Source organism: Nipponia nippon, unplaced genomic scaffold, assembly GCF_047370975.1.
Source record: "Nipponia nippon isolate SJK-2023a ecotype South Korea unplaced genomic scaffold, ASM4737097v1 scaffold_1, whole genome shotgun sequence".
NCBI classification, from domain to species: Eukaryota; Metazoa; Chordata; class Aves; order Pelecaniformes; family Threskiornithidae; genus Nipponia; species Nipponia nippon.
The window spans coordinates 70,493,440-70,509,277 of NW_028262290.1; the positions used below are offsets into that span (position 1 = coordinate 70,493,440).

The 15,838-nt window shown below is 37.2% G+C and overlaps 1 protein-coding gene across 2 annotated transcripts in view; it reads left to right on the forward strand.

Annotated features, from left to right (window-relative positions):
• The window catches only part of LPCAT1 (lysophosphatidylcholine acyltransferase 1), a 68,102-nt gene that overhangs the window by 39,014 nt on the left and 13,250 nt on the right, over nt 1-15,838 (forward strand). For both annotated transcript variants that reach the window (XM_087758993.1, XM_087758999.1), the window contains 3 exons: nt 5,153-5,278; nt 12,358-12,511; nt 13,414-13,512. In XM_087758993.1, the coding sequence (XP_087615119.1) occupies nt 5,153-5,278; nt 12,358-12,511; nt 13,414-13,512 (379 nt within the window). The remainder of the gene's footprint in view (nt 1-5,152; nt 5,279-12,357; nt 12,512-13,413; nt 13,513-15,838) is intronic.

The following is a 15,838-nucleotide window of genomic DNA, read 5'->3' on the forward strand; positions in this document are numbered from 1 at the left end:
AAGTGTGGCAGTTAAGCAAACGTAGTTACTGAACAGGGTTAACTCTATGCAGCTTCTTGCTAAGTTTATTATCTCAAGGAAGAAATAAATTTTTTTAAAGTTAAGCAATATTTTGCAACAGCGTGGATTGAATTAGATTTTTGAATGCTGACAACACAAAGAGAACCAGCTTCATTTTTCACCCCTTGAAGATTTGTGTTGTACAAACCTACAAGACCAACAGTTACAGGATGCATTTTCTTAAGACGAGGGATAAATGCAGCTTTAGAAGCTTCTTTTTGTGTCTAAAAATTAAACCATCATGAGATACTGTATTCTTGATGTGAACTCCGGACTTTTATGACTGGACTGTCATTTGCTTGGAGAACGTCACAAAGTAGTAGTCGTCCAAGGAGAGAAAAGGGGGCTACACGCCCTGGCCTTCCAAAACTAAATAGATGAAGGCTCTTCAGCTTGGGAAAGAAAGAAAAAGAAAAAGGAAAAAAAAAAAGTGGAGGGTTGTTTTGAAGGTCAGTAAAATCATGAGTGTTCTGGAAATGCATAGTAAGGAAAGTCTGTTACTTTCCATAGCAGAAGAGATAGAAAGCACTCAATAGTAGAACAGCTGAAAGTAAATGGAAATACCCTTTAAAACATATACAAAATTGTGTTATTTGCTACCAGATGCCTAAAATGAATTCATCAGAGCTGAGATATACTGTAAAAAATTTGGTCCATCAATGATTCTAAAACACAGTGGTACAAATAGTCTCTGGTTCACAAGTTCCTATACAGATGACTACTAGAAGCTGGTGTTATTTGTTCGCCATGTTTTGTTTGTCTTTCCTAAACATCTGATAGTTTAGTAAAATACCAGATTTGATACCCTTTTAGTGTTTTCAGCACCCTGTGAAGATTATAGCTGATTTAAAGGGTGTTTTTTTGAGCAGCCTGCGGAATATTTTCTAGATTAGTTCAGTTCTGCTTATTAACAACATAAAACATTTTGAAAATGTTTTTGTTGAAGCATAGATTCAGAATGTCACAATATTGCCTGTACTATTTTCTCTCACTTTGCATAATATTACAGCAGTCACATTCTGTTTTATGTTCAGAATTTTGCATGCGTAGTAGATTGGTATGCAGAAAATGAGAAAGTTGATAATTTATTTTTATATTATGACTGCACAAGTGTTAGACATAGGGAGCTGTTTGGTGTGAGAAGTCAGGATATAACAAGTACAACTGTTGTGTGTAACAGATTGGGTTTGCAGGAAGGCTTTTGTGTTTTTTGTTTGGTTTTATTTTTTTGAAATGACTTGCTGACTTTGGAATTTCATGTAGTGTGATATCACAAAGGGTAAATAGCCAGCATTTTGGGGAAGGTAGGGAGGCAAAAAGGCTCAACGTATGTCAAGCCAGACACGCACATCTGGCCATATAAAATTGCTGAACATTAAAAAGGCCAGGCTCAGGTTAGCTGACTGTGAAAGCAGAGGTAGTACGAAGAAAAGAGGAAAAAAAAGTGCTTCTAAATGAAGATATGGGAAAAACTGTTATATTCCTAGTTTATTAAAAACATTGGGTTGCACTTGTAATTTGCATCTCAAATCTCAAATTGAAATGATCATCTTTTTTTCTTAGCAGTTGAATTAAAGTAGAGAAAGATTGCCCTGGAGATAAGTTGGAACAGTTTGGTAACTGGTTCTGTAGAAAATCCTGTGAGTTGCAGTTGTGCCCAGGCTTTACAGTGAAGTGTAGCCTGCCAGTCTTTATTCGAAGAAACTGAAAAATTCACAAGTCTTAGTCACATAATGAACTTCATGTTCCCCAGCTTCAGTTTCTTCAACATTCTGAGCTGAAATCAACGTCCTTTTGTGTTAAATTGCTAGCCTTATACAGCTTGTGATTTATCTTCTGAACTCAAGAGCCCCTTGAACTCTAATTAATCTGGCCTTGGCTGATCCTATGACTGAACTTTACTGTGAGCGAAAGTTGTTTCTTCCTCTTCTTTACTTCCGATATTTGTAATTCTTAAAATCTGGATGTGTATATAAACACACTGTTTCAGTTCACTTTGCTTTTCTTTGGAAGTCCAAAGGCTGGAAAATTGCAAACAGGTGAGCAAGAGAAGATGCTTTTATCCTTCTCAGTCCTGTGTTGTGTATGTGTTGACACTGGGCATACATGCAGGCATTAATTGTAGTGGGAATTTTTCTGTACTGGTAGCGCTGTAAGTCTGGCCCAAATACCATTCCTTCTGTAAGGGGTGCACACAGCCGTAAAAAGATGCAGGATATATTTACCCCTTATGGTTTGGCTGAGTCTGAGATGATCCCTGCTTTTGTTTGCAATTTGTTCTGTATCATAAGTTTGGTTTTGGTTGGTTGTTGGGTTGTTTTTTGTTTTTTAAATTCCTCTTTGGCTAGGCTCCTTCAGCATGTTTGGGGGTCGTTATTTAGGAGAAATTATTTAAACCTGGCATTGGTTCTGGGATGGCAGTCAGTCAGGCCTCTACCCTCCCCCCAGGCTGAGTGGCCTGATCTTTCTTAGTCATCTTTCTTTTGATGTGTTTGAAAAGCTTCTAGCTTTTAGTTTTAACAATTACTGTTTCTTGCTTTGGCTTGCCGCCTTATGGTTATGTTTTAACTTGTCTGCCTTCTCTGTTTTCCTTGAGAGAAGATGTGTTTTTAAAAAAAAGTCTTTTAATTTTAATTGCCACCTTTAATCAGTTGCCGAGTCATACTGGATTTTTTTTTTGTTCTTTCAGAATATTTTTTAAGTATCTTGTCGCTTCTCCTGATTCTCTGATATGGTGTGTTGTTTTGTACCGCAAATGAACACTTTACCCTTTCAGTTTCTTCTTTTAACTTATTTTTAACCAGCTTCCCCTTTTCTGTGTAGTTGCCCTATGCTTCAGGTGATCGCCCATAAGTTCCTGTATTTCTGTTGTGTGCTATACCTACTGTTGCCTTAAGATCTGGTGAAATTTGTTGTAATGTGCCTGGCTGGACAAGATCTGTGGTTATTACACATTCTTTATGTAAGCTGCTCTGGATTGTACTGCTAATAGTGTGTCCTTGCTGCCCTAGGAGTTCAGCTATTTCACTGACAGTTGACAGGGAAGTTTTATAAGGATGATATAGCGCGCACACAGTACAAAAGAAGGGAATAGGAAGTAATCTAAACTGGCAGGATAGACTCTCCTTCTTTCTTCCACCCTTCTTTCTTCGTCCAAGGAAAATTGATTTTGTATTGTATAATGCCAATGATTTTGTATTGTATAATACAACACTATATTGAATACCATATAATACAAGTATTGACAAGACCTGCAATACCGGATCTCTGAGTCAGGTGGAACTTGGAAACGGATTTAAATCCTCACAGCATTGGGGGAGTTCTTCATCTGGGTTTGACACAACATTCATTACTATGTTAACCATAAGTCTATGGGATGAAATATGATATTATAAGAACCTCTTGTCCATTCTGTTAAGGTGGTTTACTGATTTGCAAATACTACTAGGACACTATTGATAGGAGGAGTAGAGTGATGAAATGGGAACAGATCAAGAAGTGAAAAATTTGGAGGAACTGAATTTAATTGTTTAGGATCACCCATATGAGGCAGTCTAGCCTTCAACAGTCTGCAGGATTTTAAGATGCGTTTTCTATGTACCTGTGTCTTTTTGGTTTAGTTGGCTTTTTCCTTTTGTTCCTTCCTGTTTGTTGTTTCTTCTTCCAAGGGGGAGGCTGTTCATCTAAAATCGCTACCCTGTATGCCCTTGTTTTATTCATAAGTAGCTTATAATGTCTAATTTTTTTAAGATATTTGGTACTTTTGAGCTTGAATATGTTAGTGAGGTGTTATTCCTGAATGTTTTTGGCTTTCTCAGCCTCAGAGAGAAGAGAGAAACCCTGATCAATAACTTTAATGTTAAGTGCATGTCTTACTAATGGATTAGAATTCCTGAAGTTTGACAGTTAATTGTTGGATAAAAGAGAACTTGCTTTGTTATTTACACTGGCATTCAAAGGTCTTGTAACAAGATTCTAGGGAAGAGGCTACTTAACAGAAATTAAGTGGTTATTGCATGAGAGGTAGCTGCCATTACAGATCAAACTGTGTATAATAAAGCGTAGAATTGAATGCAGAGTTTTCATCAAAGCCAAAATGTCTGTGGCATGCCTCGGGGTTTTGTATCAATCTTGCTATTACTGTATATTACCTTCACAGATGGAAAAGGTGGTTAGTAGTAAGGTAGAAAGACCTGTAGATGAAAAGAATGAAGGTAAGTCAAGAAAAAAATTTTGTGAAGACTTCATCAAACTAGAAAAGGCTGCATAAAGCAGATAACGTTTGGTACTAATATAAGTAAAATCAAGTATAATGGAAAACATGGCAGATGAGTAACTCATATGGAGCAGTGCTTGCTTTCTACATTGCATCTTATGTTTGTACACTGAATTCTTAAAGGCCTGTTCCAAACTGAAGTGTCTTTCTCCACTTTGGCACAGCAAATGCAGTGCAACTACAATATAAGGATTTCCTTGAAGTATCTTTTGGTGCTGCTATTACTACAGAGCATCAAGTTAGAAGTAAAGCGAAAATGAATACTTAATTGTTTGGCATATAAAAACTTGGGAGTATTTTTTAGTCTACCTTTCTTGGAGTTTAACTCTACTTGCTTTTATACTTTGTTCTAGCCGTTCTTTATAGAGAAATGTTGTCTATTGTATAATTTTAATATTACCTGAAGGTAATTGTTGTTCTGCTCAGGTGATTATTGATTTATTAATATTTCAGTGTAATAATAATAATACAAATATTTAACATAAGTATTAATAAATATGTATTTTTTGTTCTAGATTAATAATTCTGAAACCCCTGTTATTCACTTGTGTGAAAATATTAAGGAATTTGAAAGTCTATGCACTGCTTAATTTTTCCCTTGTGTTTTTTTATATTTTCATGTACTTGTGAAGTCAGAATAGATGTTCTGCCATGGGTAGAGTACCATATTTCATTCTCTGTATGTGAACTTTCTTATAGCTCTTCAGAATAGAGAGCATAATTGTTGCAAGATTTCTTGCTATAAAAAAAAAAGTGATGATTCTGCTCAGTTTTCTTAAATTTTCTTGCTTACTGTGTTTCTGTGGTTTATTCAAGGGCGTTGGGAGTTTCAGTGACAGACTATACATTTGAAGACTGTCAGCTAGCTTTGGCTGAAGGACAACTTCGTCTACCTTCAGACACGTGTCTTTTAGAATTTGCAAAGCTTGTGAGAAGCCTTGGGTGAGCACATACAATATTTGTATGTAAGGTGCATCTTTATTATATATCTATGTTTATATAGTTTTCCCTCCATATAACAATATTGCATTTATGAATATATATGAAATGTTGTTATATTACGATCAGGGAAACGCTAATATAAAATTAAACCAATACTATTCTCCACTTGCAAGCAGCACCCCTAGATCCTAATGAGTTGAGTAGGTTGTAAAATTCATATTTTCAGTCTGGAAAGTGAGCAGTGTGTCTGAAGTGTTCATTCAGTTTTGTTTAAAACTAGAAGAGACCTCCTGAAGAGGGTCAGGAATACTGTGGAACTCCTAATATTTGATACAGTTAAGAGTCAATTGCCCTTTCCTGTGACATCTGTGAAAGGAGAACAGTGCTGCCATAGCAGTCTTGCGACTGGATTAAAGTTATAATAGTGAGGGCAGAGGGGTCACCCTTTCCCAGGAAGCACAAAGAAGTGGTTGATCTTTTGAGTAGGTTACTGCTAGGTGGACTTTCTAATGAAACTGTAGCCTAGTATATGCAGTGTGGCTCCTCTCTTCTCATAGCTTCAGTTCCCTCCGGCTTTACCTTTCAGAAAAGCTTCAGCAAACAGTGAAAAAATTTACATCAACCAAACAGTAGAACTTGTTGCAGCTCTTTTCCAATTTTTCACCTGTTTCTCCTCTCATCCTGTTGAACAGCTACAAACTAAATTTACAGACTCATCCAATTAACTGCTTTAATATACAAACAGCCTTTTTCATTTTTTGTCTCCTCACCTGAAAGTATAGAGCATAGTTTCATGTTTCCATTCTGTACTTTATTTCCTTTTACTAACTTTTCCTTCATCTTCCAGCTTGTGTACATAAATGAAAAAAAGAAGAGAAAGATATATTGGAGAATAAGGAATGTAGGACAGCATACATTATGCATTCAGATGACAAGCATATATTAATTCATTGTTGAGACCTCCGTCTGAAAAGACTTCCAGTAGGATAGGAGAGACTTTTAAGGGGAAACAGATTCTTGCTTTGTTCCAAAGGCTCTGAATTTACAGTACTAAAAAAAAAAAAAAAAAGGCAAACATAACAACCCAAAAAACCACCCACATCTCTTTTATTATGTACTTGATAATCCCAGGATTCAGTTTAATCCTCTTGTTAAATTGTCTGGCTTGTGTCTGCTCAATTTAAAGCTGTTCTTTCAAATTTTGCTTTTCTGGGTTTTTGTTTTGACCTCTAAAACAATTACATGCATTTGTGAGTGAGGTTCCCCACAACCCAAAAGTTCTCTGTCTGGTTTGAGCCATTGTACATTGGTGAAATATTATCCTGTCTTGATTTGGATATGTGCCAGTTAGAAGGCTATTACAATGGTATTTTTCTGGCACAGTTGGATGAAGATTGTAATATGACTTCATCTCTAATGCATGTTTGATGGCAATGCAGTCATTTTGCTGTTTATTCAAAGGTTTTGAGGCCAGGGAGGCATTAAGATCATCCAGTCACATCCCTAAATAACTGGAACAGTAAATTTTATCCAATGGATTTTGCATCCAGTCTTAATACTTGTTTTTGAGCAATAGCATACCTTCAAGGTAACATCCAGTTTTAAATGCAAGATTTTTGTAGTAAGGCAAATCCAGACTTGTTTGTGGTTTAGATTCTTTGAAATCAAGTTACACCTCAGTTTGTTACACTGGAGTGTTATTTCTGTTCACATTATGTATCTACAGGGTTCATTAATGTTGTCTGTAAAATTTCCTTAGTCTGTGCTCAGCTGGATGGGATCCAATCCAGAAGCCATGCAGCCACAGCAGTGAGTTCTCATGCTTATCTAATGAAGAGCTTGGGCTCTGTTAACACAGCTATACAGCTGCCAGGTCACAGCTGGCTGAAACTCAGCTGCCTGATACTGAACTCTGTGGTAAAATGATTGCTGTATCAATGATATCAATTGATCATAGTCTCATCTTCTCAAAGTCTGCATTCATTAGTCCTCAAGTAGTTATACTTCTGTTGAGCCTGATAATCTATGTCTGACCAATGAGCTGATTACTAAGCTATATGCAGTCTTTGTTGTAGCTTTCATACATTGTAAATCCTCTGCTTCATTTGATGATTTATTCCACAATTAATTACCCCACTATTTAAAGCAATTCTTTATTTGTACTTTGACTGGATCTATTACCACATTCTAGACATTGAAGCTTGTTTGGATTTTGTGCCTTATTAAAGACCTCTTCGGATATCTTCTCCTTTAGAAAGTGTTAATACAGTATAATTCTCATCTCTGTCTTTTTATGAGGTACTTTTTATGAGCTGCTTTAGGGTTGTTGCCTGCAAGGAGATCCTTAAGCTCTAATTTGAATTGATTTGTTCCTATTGTCTCAAACTTCTGTTCATTTTAATTCCTGCATTCACTTTGCCCATGAACTAGAAGGACCTTCTAGCTTCAGTTGTTGTTACCCTTTCTTATGGAACTGTGGCTTTTAGGCCATCAGTAGCTCCTTAGAAAATTCCCAGTTTTCAGTCAAATGCCTTTCTAATTTTTTTGAGTTGTGATTATTCTCAGTTTTAATTGTTTCATTTTTGTAAAATATCTCTCCTCTCTTCAAAAAAAAAAAAAAAAGGCAAATGTAGCATATATCGCAATCCAAAGTAGAAATTTTCTAGTGACTGTGTTCTGCTTGCTGTTAGATAAGGCTTATAAAGTCAGGTCTTGATGTAACCTGAAATTTTGCTCAAGAAATTCTAGTGGTCCAGGCCTTTTGCATCTTTGTGGGGGGGAAGGGGAGAGTACTGATATCCTCATCAAACTTCTAGCCAGGTTAAGGGTCATTGGTTTGCTTTTCCTGTGCTTGATTTTTTTTTTTTAACTTATCTCTTTTCTCTTGCTTTCTGTCTACCCTTCAATTTGTTAACATTCAGTACTCTGCTACTGCATTATTTACTTAATTGGTTCATGATTATTTTTTCCCAAATCCTTCACTTTTAAAACCCCAGGTATGATTTAGCAAGGGTGGATGTGTCTCACATCCTTCTGTTTTAGTCACTGTTTTCTACTTCCTGATCTTACTTATTCATTTGAAGTCTTTTTGACAAATATTCTTCAAAAATTAAGATTTTTCATCTATTTTTCTTATTTTTTTCGAGGCTAGGCAGCACTGATACTTGTACAAGATGGCACATTTTTCTTCCAGTGTGGCAGCTGGCTTTCATTTTGTGCGTCAAAAAGAAATAAGTACAGAAAGTACAGCAAGAGCGTAATGTGGTATCATAGTGAATGTGCATTTTATTATTGGTATATGTGTGGCACAAGACCCTTTGGTTTGACAGATTCTTGATCTGGTGTATGCATTTAGTACACAGACTCTGCGGTTCTTTGTACTTTTCGCTGAAGACAGTATGGCTTTGATACAATGTCCACTTCTTTTAAAAGGTATGGTTTGCACCAAATCATCTTTTTCAGGTCAAATTTCAGAGAAGTCCTCTGTTCTTGCCTTCTAGATTTCTTAGCTTTCTCAGTAAGATGACTCTTAGTCAGTAATTTTTATCTTTAACAATGGGCAGCAATTTATTTTGGAATTCTTTTTGGATCCTTAACTATCTCCTTTGCTTTCCTGAGCCTCAGTATTATTGGTGTCTTGTACCCGTGTGATGGGTACTAGTGATGTCTGCCCTGGAAGAATGTTCTATACTCTTAGCAAGCCTGCAAGGTTTACCTCCTTACACACTCCCTGACGCTGGTGAAGTTCAGTGTTAGTAAACCTAATTGTTGAATCAATTCTGCTGTCTCTTAAACACCATAGTATTTTGGTAAGAATGACCTGAATTGAACAGCAGTTCCATTTTGACCATTACTCCAATATTATCTCATCCAGTTGGCCACGAGGATCCTGCTAGGCAATGCTCCTCTAGGCTCGTAATATCTGCAAGGAGGAGATAATAACCTCATAGGCCTGGTGCCTGTGTATTCTTGCTCAATAGCCTTTACCATCCAGACTACAATGCAGACTTCTGCTTTCCATGTGTGCCTGAAATGGTGGTCCAGGCTGTAGGTAGAGCTTTGCATCCCCAAAGTAGTAACACCTCATAGCTAACTAATAGTGCCATGACTTCACAGTTTTCAAAGATCATCTATAACAAGAAAAAAAACTCTGGAGGATGTTGTGCATGTGCATTCATGATAAAAGCAATACTGTCCATTACAGGAGGTGATCACGGATTAGGCTTAACATAGCAAATACCAACCATGATAACCCCTGCCTTGTGGATCAAGGCAGGCTGTGCCAGAGTATTCGGAAGGTCAGTTTTGCAGCTGTTCAGTATCCTTTCTCCATTATGACAAGAAGTTGCACAGAAGAACATCAGCCGACATAAAAGTGAATGTATCGTGCTTTTCTGGCTTAGAGCATTTTTCTCTGAGCTTGCAGTTTACAGTAGCTAGCTACAAGATCCAGCTGTCCTTATGCAACTTCCAGCTCTGTGAGACACTAGAAAGTTTTTGGCAGGTTCCCAGCATGCAAGAAAGGAGTTTGTTTTCAAATAGCCAAGTGCAGCTAAAACTAGCTTTAAGGAGGTAAGATATCTGACTTGCTAAAAATAGTGGTATTTATGCTGAAAATATCCTACCTTCAGGGATCTGGTTTTCCTTGTGAAGTCTGCTGTGAAGGATTTAATGTTCAGAGCTGTTAATCTTGAAAAATGTCCTTTCCATCTTCATGGACTCAGGAGTGACTTTTTGTTCTCCTTAGTGTGCACTGGCCTAAAAAATGAACCAAAACACCCCAATAGCAAATAATGTTATGTATCGTAAAGCCTAGATCCTGCATGGAAGCCATTAGGCAAACAAGCATGATTTCATAAGCAAAGACATCCAGTGTTGGCTTTGTAGCTTCTGTAGCCTCCATTGGGATAAAAGTAGCAATTTTAAAGGAATTGAGATAATTCAAACCATTTGATATTAGTTCAGAACCTATTGTGGGATTTGGAACACTTGGCTTCAAAAGACTTCAGCACAGCAGGTCATGGTCATCCACATCAGTTACTTTCTGATTCTGAAAGGGCTAGGGGGAAGGGATCCCACCTTGGATTACCAGAAGTATAATGCAATCGTACTCAAGCTGAAGCAATAAGTTTGCCTCACTAATCCACACACTCTTTTTGAGATTGGCTCACATCTCTTTCTGTATTTACAAAACCCAAACCAGAAGATGTCTGTAAGATTCGTGGTAAGCCAGGCTACTTTCCATGCAGGGTTTTACCTTCAAACTTTTTAGCTTTTCATACTTAATTGACTGGTGAAGAGGAGATCTCACAAGTCTTGAATACTACTCACCAAATGAGTACTCCCTCAGTTCTAGAAGGTGAATTTTGAGTTAATTTATTGCAAATCAAATCTCTCTGATTTAGAGACAGATGTTAGACTGTGTATTCTGTGTCACTGGTGGATTATCTCAAGGGAGGATTCGGATGCCAGCTGCCCTTATCCTACAGTTAAAATCCATTTTGACTACTACTATGGGGATGTATTATCTGTGGGCACTTCTTATATGTAATCTTGCATGTGAGAAGCTGAGTTCTGTATGCATCTCAAATCCTCCATGGATTCCTTTGTCATTGTTCCTACTACTTTTCTACTTGATCATGGAAAATGAATGTTTGCAGAGGAGTGTTTGCTGTTCTTCTAATACTGTCTAGGACCAAAACTTAGGGTAGGTGCTTTAATGCCAGGATGGAGAGCATATGAATGCTCTGTAGGGGCCATGGGTCTCTGGAAGATTTCTTGCATGCTCAGGTCTTATAATTCAGAAATACAGGGCTTGGCATTGTTTAGTTGGTACATTTTTGTAAGTCAGTTTAGCTAATGGCAGACAGCATAGTAGTTGTGTTTTTACTTAAAAGCAGTGATTTTTAGGAAGGGTCATTTCAGCAAGCGATCAATGTCTGGAGCTGACGTATCAGGTAATCTTCCTATCGGAAATGCTCTTACCTTTTTTCAGAAGCTCCTGAGAATGCTGATATTAAGGATTTTATTCAGTCTTGTCACTGAGCGGAAGCTGCTGAGGAGTCCCAGCTGCAGTCTGGGAACAATTCTGGCGTGAGCTTGCGAGTTCTGTAAATAACTGCTTTTCCTTGTCTGCAGCAGCAAACAGCAAAACAGACAACTGCAGAAGACTACTGTAGAAGAGTTTATTGGCTTCTTTTCTCTTCAGACTAGAAAGTTTGGATGCCCACGTTACCCTAAATTAGTTCACAGGAAACCTGCTGATCAAGATCTGGTTGATGTTGTATTAGGGAGAGAATTTACTTTTTCCCACGTATCTGCAGCACCACTTATTATATTCATAGTAAGATATTTTTTTTTGCAAAGCGAAAACAGGAGGCTCGACTTCGCAAACAATAAACAACCACCATGCAACAGATATCTGCATAAATACAAAGCTGTTCATTCATCAGTCAAAATCTGGTTTTGCAATTGGAAGGACTGAGGGAATTTCCATAGCTGTATTAACTGCTATAACTTTGGGTCACCTTGTAATGGTGTCCAACTCCAGACTGACCGTGGAAAACGAGGACTGACAAACAGGATTAACAGTATAATCGCTATTATGTAATCCCTGATTTCTTGTAGGCAAGATGCACCAGGTCTTTCCTGTTCAGTGACATTAGCAAATTTGGAAACGTAATTGGTTTATGCTACTGTCCTACAATACAGCCATATTCAGGTGACCTAAATCCCACCTGGTGCTCCATGCCTGATATCCATTAGCTAGTACTAGACTGTGTTTCTTGTTCATGTTGAACTGCTTACACATACGGTTTATAATCAAGATAGAGTAAAGGACGCAAGCTTATGACCAGGGTTCCTACGCCCTTGCAGTAATTTCTAATACAGTTCAAAAACCAATGGGAGCCTTAATTACAGGAATACATTATTTTATAATAAAGTTGCTTAGTAATTCTGATTGCAGATCTTGTAATGTTTTACACCATTATCATCTATTGCTTCATTTGGTATATTGAAATTTGTATTGTTAAAACTGGGTTTATTTTTAATATGTGCAAAAATAATATGCTTTCTAGGCTGAAGCCAGAAACACTTGAAGATGATCTTGATAAATATGCTGTAAGTGCCATGAAAATGAAAAAAGAAAAGGTTGATCTTAAAGAATTTTCAGCATACTTGGAATTTCCAGTTTCTCACACATTAGAAAGTATGTTTGCACTTTTTGATGAGGTAAGAAACATCATGTTTAAAAGTTTTTTACTACTTTTGGCAAACTCTGCTTTAGCCTAATTCTGTTCCAGTTGAATTCACTGAGGTCTGATTTGGGCCAGTGCTAAGTGCTTTTGAGCACTTCCACAGTATTTGCCTATTGCGTTTCCCTTTCAGCAAAGTAAGAGCACCTATCATCAATTAAATAAAGCATTCATTCAGGTAGAAGTTAAAAGGAGTATCAGTTGGACAAAACTTACTTTCTTCCTAGATGCAAAATATGAAGAGGAAGAAAGATGGATTCAGGCTAAACCTCTGCTGCTGCTTGTTGCAACTGAATGCAATGCCTATTAGCTGATATTTCACTTTGTAAACAAATCACTTGTTCTTTTAGGATGCCTGAAACCTGAAGGACCTAGGAACTTGGCAAATGAGCCAGTGTTTCATTCCTCTGGCAATCAGTCAGAACGGGGAAATGACTATTGTCTTTGTCTGGATGAGGTGCTGTTTGGACCAGGAGGTGGATATGTCCACAGTGTTCTCTCTTAGACCAAAGAGCAGATGTCATGGATTCAGGGCTTAAATTAGGCTACCTTGCCCTCTGGTTCTCCAATTTTAATTTCAACCCGGTAATTCAAATGGTTTAACGTAAAAATCTTAAATATGGAAATGAAGGGTGACAGTAGCAGCACTGTCTTCCAAGAACCTTTGAATTATGACTTATGACTGAGACTCTGAAAAGGGCCTGCAGAGCTTTGATGACCCAAGTTCTTGCCCTGATGTAATTCATTTCAGTGAGACTTTTTTTTGCAGTGGCATATGTAATGATCTTTCTGAATATTCTGCATCTTTAGCAACTGTTAGTTATTTATGAAAGTCCTCAGACAAATTGCAGTATTTTGAGGTGAGGTTTTCTTTCACAGAATGAAGATGGCATAATTGACATTCGGGAATTTGTCATTGCTCTGTCAGTTGTCTGTAAGCCATCCAAAACTCTGGAAACAATTCAGTTGGCATTTCAGGTAAGCAGCATTTTCATCCTCTACGTAGTTTACTTATTTTTAGAAATTATTAATCCTGCCACTAGACTTAACAGAAGCTTGTTTCACATGCCCTTTTAATACTTAATAACATTAATGGAAAGTTAGATTAAGAGGTCATGTTCAGAGGGAACGCACTGCAAGTTTAAGTTGTATAAAATTATGGAAGTTTGCCGTTTGAAATTTGTTCTCTGTGGAACTCTAGTAGACATTGAGTCTCAAACCTGAAGTCCTTTTGTATTGATTCCTCTAAACTAAAGGCTAATGAGTTGTGCTTACTACTTTTATATGTTTCAATCAAATCTTATTTTTCAGGTTAATATTTAAAAACTTCTCCTACATGTTAATAGAGATGAATTTTTTTTTTTACCCCCATTTATCTTCTTGAAAAGATTTTCTTCCCTCTTAGTCTTACTGTGTTTCTGTGTTGGTCCTGCAGTTTCTGCCCAGACTTTATGCTTCCCAGAAGTGCTCCTGATCTTGTTCTAGCCTCAGTGGTTTGTTGTAGCATCGGCATAGATGGTTAATGCAGGCTTTTGGGGAAAGTGACAGCAGCAATACTTTAATATTAGTTTGCCATTCCAGTGGGTTTGTCTGACACCTTGATTTATTACTTTTTAATTAATCTCTCAGTAGTTGTTTTCAGGTTCTTCAGTGTTGTTCATATTTAGTGTTCACATCTCTCATTCTTACTCTTTGGTCAGTATCAAACCAATTTGACAAAGGAGGAAGGAACAAAAATATTTAGTTCCTACAAATATTGGGGGAAATCTGCCTCTAATAGCTGCTGTTGCTGCTATTTCTGAGGGGAAGGCAGACAGGTCTCTGCCCTGACTTACTCCATCTATATAATGGCACAGAGAAATGGTCAGGTGCTGTTTGGTCAGCTCTGTGTCTTCATACTAAAAAGAACAAGCTTAAAGTAAACTTGAAGGTGGCTTTTAGGTAGTATTTCAGTGAAATTTAGCTGTCGTGATGCATAATGTGCAATATACTTCTACCATTTTAGAGGAAGAAAAGCTCAGATTGGGTGGTTATCTTCTTTTTGGAAGCACCTAAATTTAAGTTAATATAACTGTTTCTTAGAAAAATTCTGTCCTTCACTATCTGCTCTGTTCTTCAAGTCATAATACATAATTTTGAGTTCCTTGGTTAACTGCAAAATATAAAGTTAACTGGAGAACTGCAAAGAAGTTCTATGCATGTATTAAGAAGGGGAAGCACTCAGCAAGGGGAAGCAGGTATGGCTCATTTTATCCTGCTAGTGATGATTGGAAAGGTTAAAAAAGGTCTCGAGCGGAGGAAGTTACGCTCACAGTATTCTAGAAAAAAAGAAAGAGAACCTTTTTTTTTTTTTTTTTAATCCTTTCTTCTCCCCTGTCCTGGGTTTGTGTACAGTAAGATACTCACACAGCTTATTGGGAGCCATTGAAGGATCTAGACAGTTCATGAATGTGTGACTTTGAACAGGTGCTGTCCTCTGCCATGTACTACTTTTTGCAAAGCACTTTGTCATTTGTTTTCACGGATAAAGTGCAATATTTTATGTAGCTGAGCAAGTTTTCAAAGTGGAATTGTTTAGTATATAGCTGAAGAACTTGAAAAATAGGAGTTACTGAGCCACCAGAGTTCTAAAGTGGTAGAAAATTAAAAGAGAAGGGGGGATTATGGCAATCAAGCTTAAGAGCAGCACTCCAGTTTAAGTGCTGCATCCTCCCTTCCTAATTGCTAAGGAAACCAAAGGATGTTGTAAATCTTGCTGATATGATGCTTGTGAACCTTACCATCAAGTATCACCTTCTGACTACTTGATCTGTGAAAATATAGCAGGTTTTATTAAACAAGTGTCTTGTCCTTGCCCCTACTCCTTGTGAAATGATGTGCAGGTTAGGTGCTAGGGAGGAAAAGGCAAGATTCCTGATTTGAGCATGAATGTTGTCTTCCAGAGAACTTCAATTTTTTTATTCCACTGACTTTTTTTTATTCCATTGAGGTGTGCTGTCTGCTTGTGTGAAAGATACATCCTTATGCCTGTTTTGTTCAAGCTCATCAGTTCCCACCTTCTCAATGATGTAGAGAAACTAAAAGGAAGCCTCCAAAATAGCATTTTTTACATGGTTCAATATTTGCAGTGTTATCATGCTTGAAAATGAGAAAAATGTTTTGAAAACTCTTCTGTCTCAATTTCCATTGCACAGGCAAACTTGACTTATTTTAGAAAGTTTAATGAAGCTGTATTTGTTACAGATGTTTTGAAATACTCAGGTCCTTTTTCAGGGGAAAACACTGTACGTATACAAACATAGAA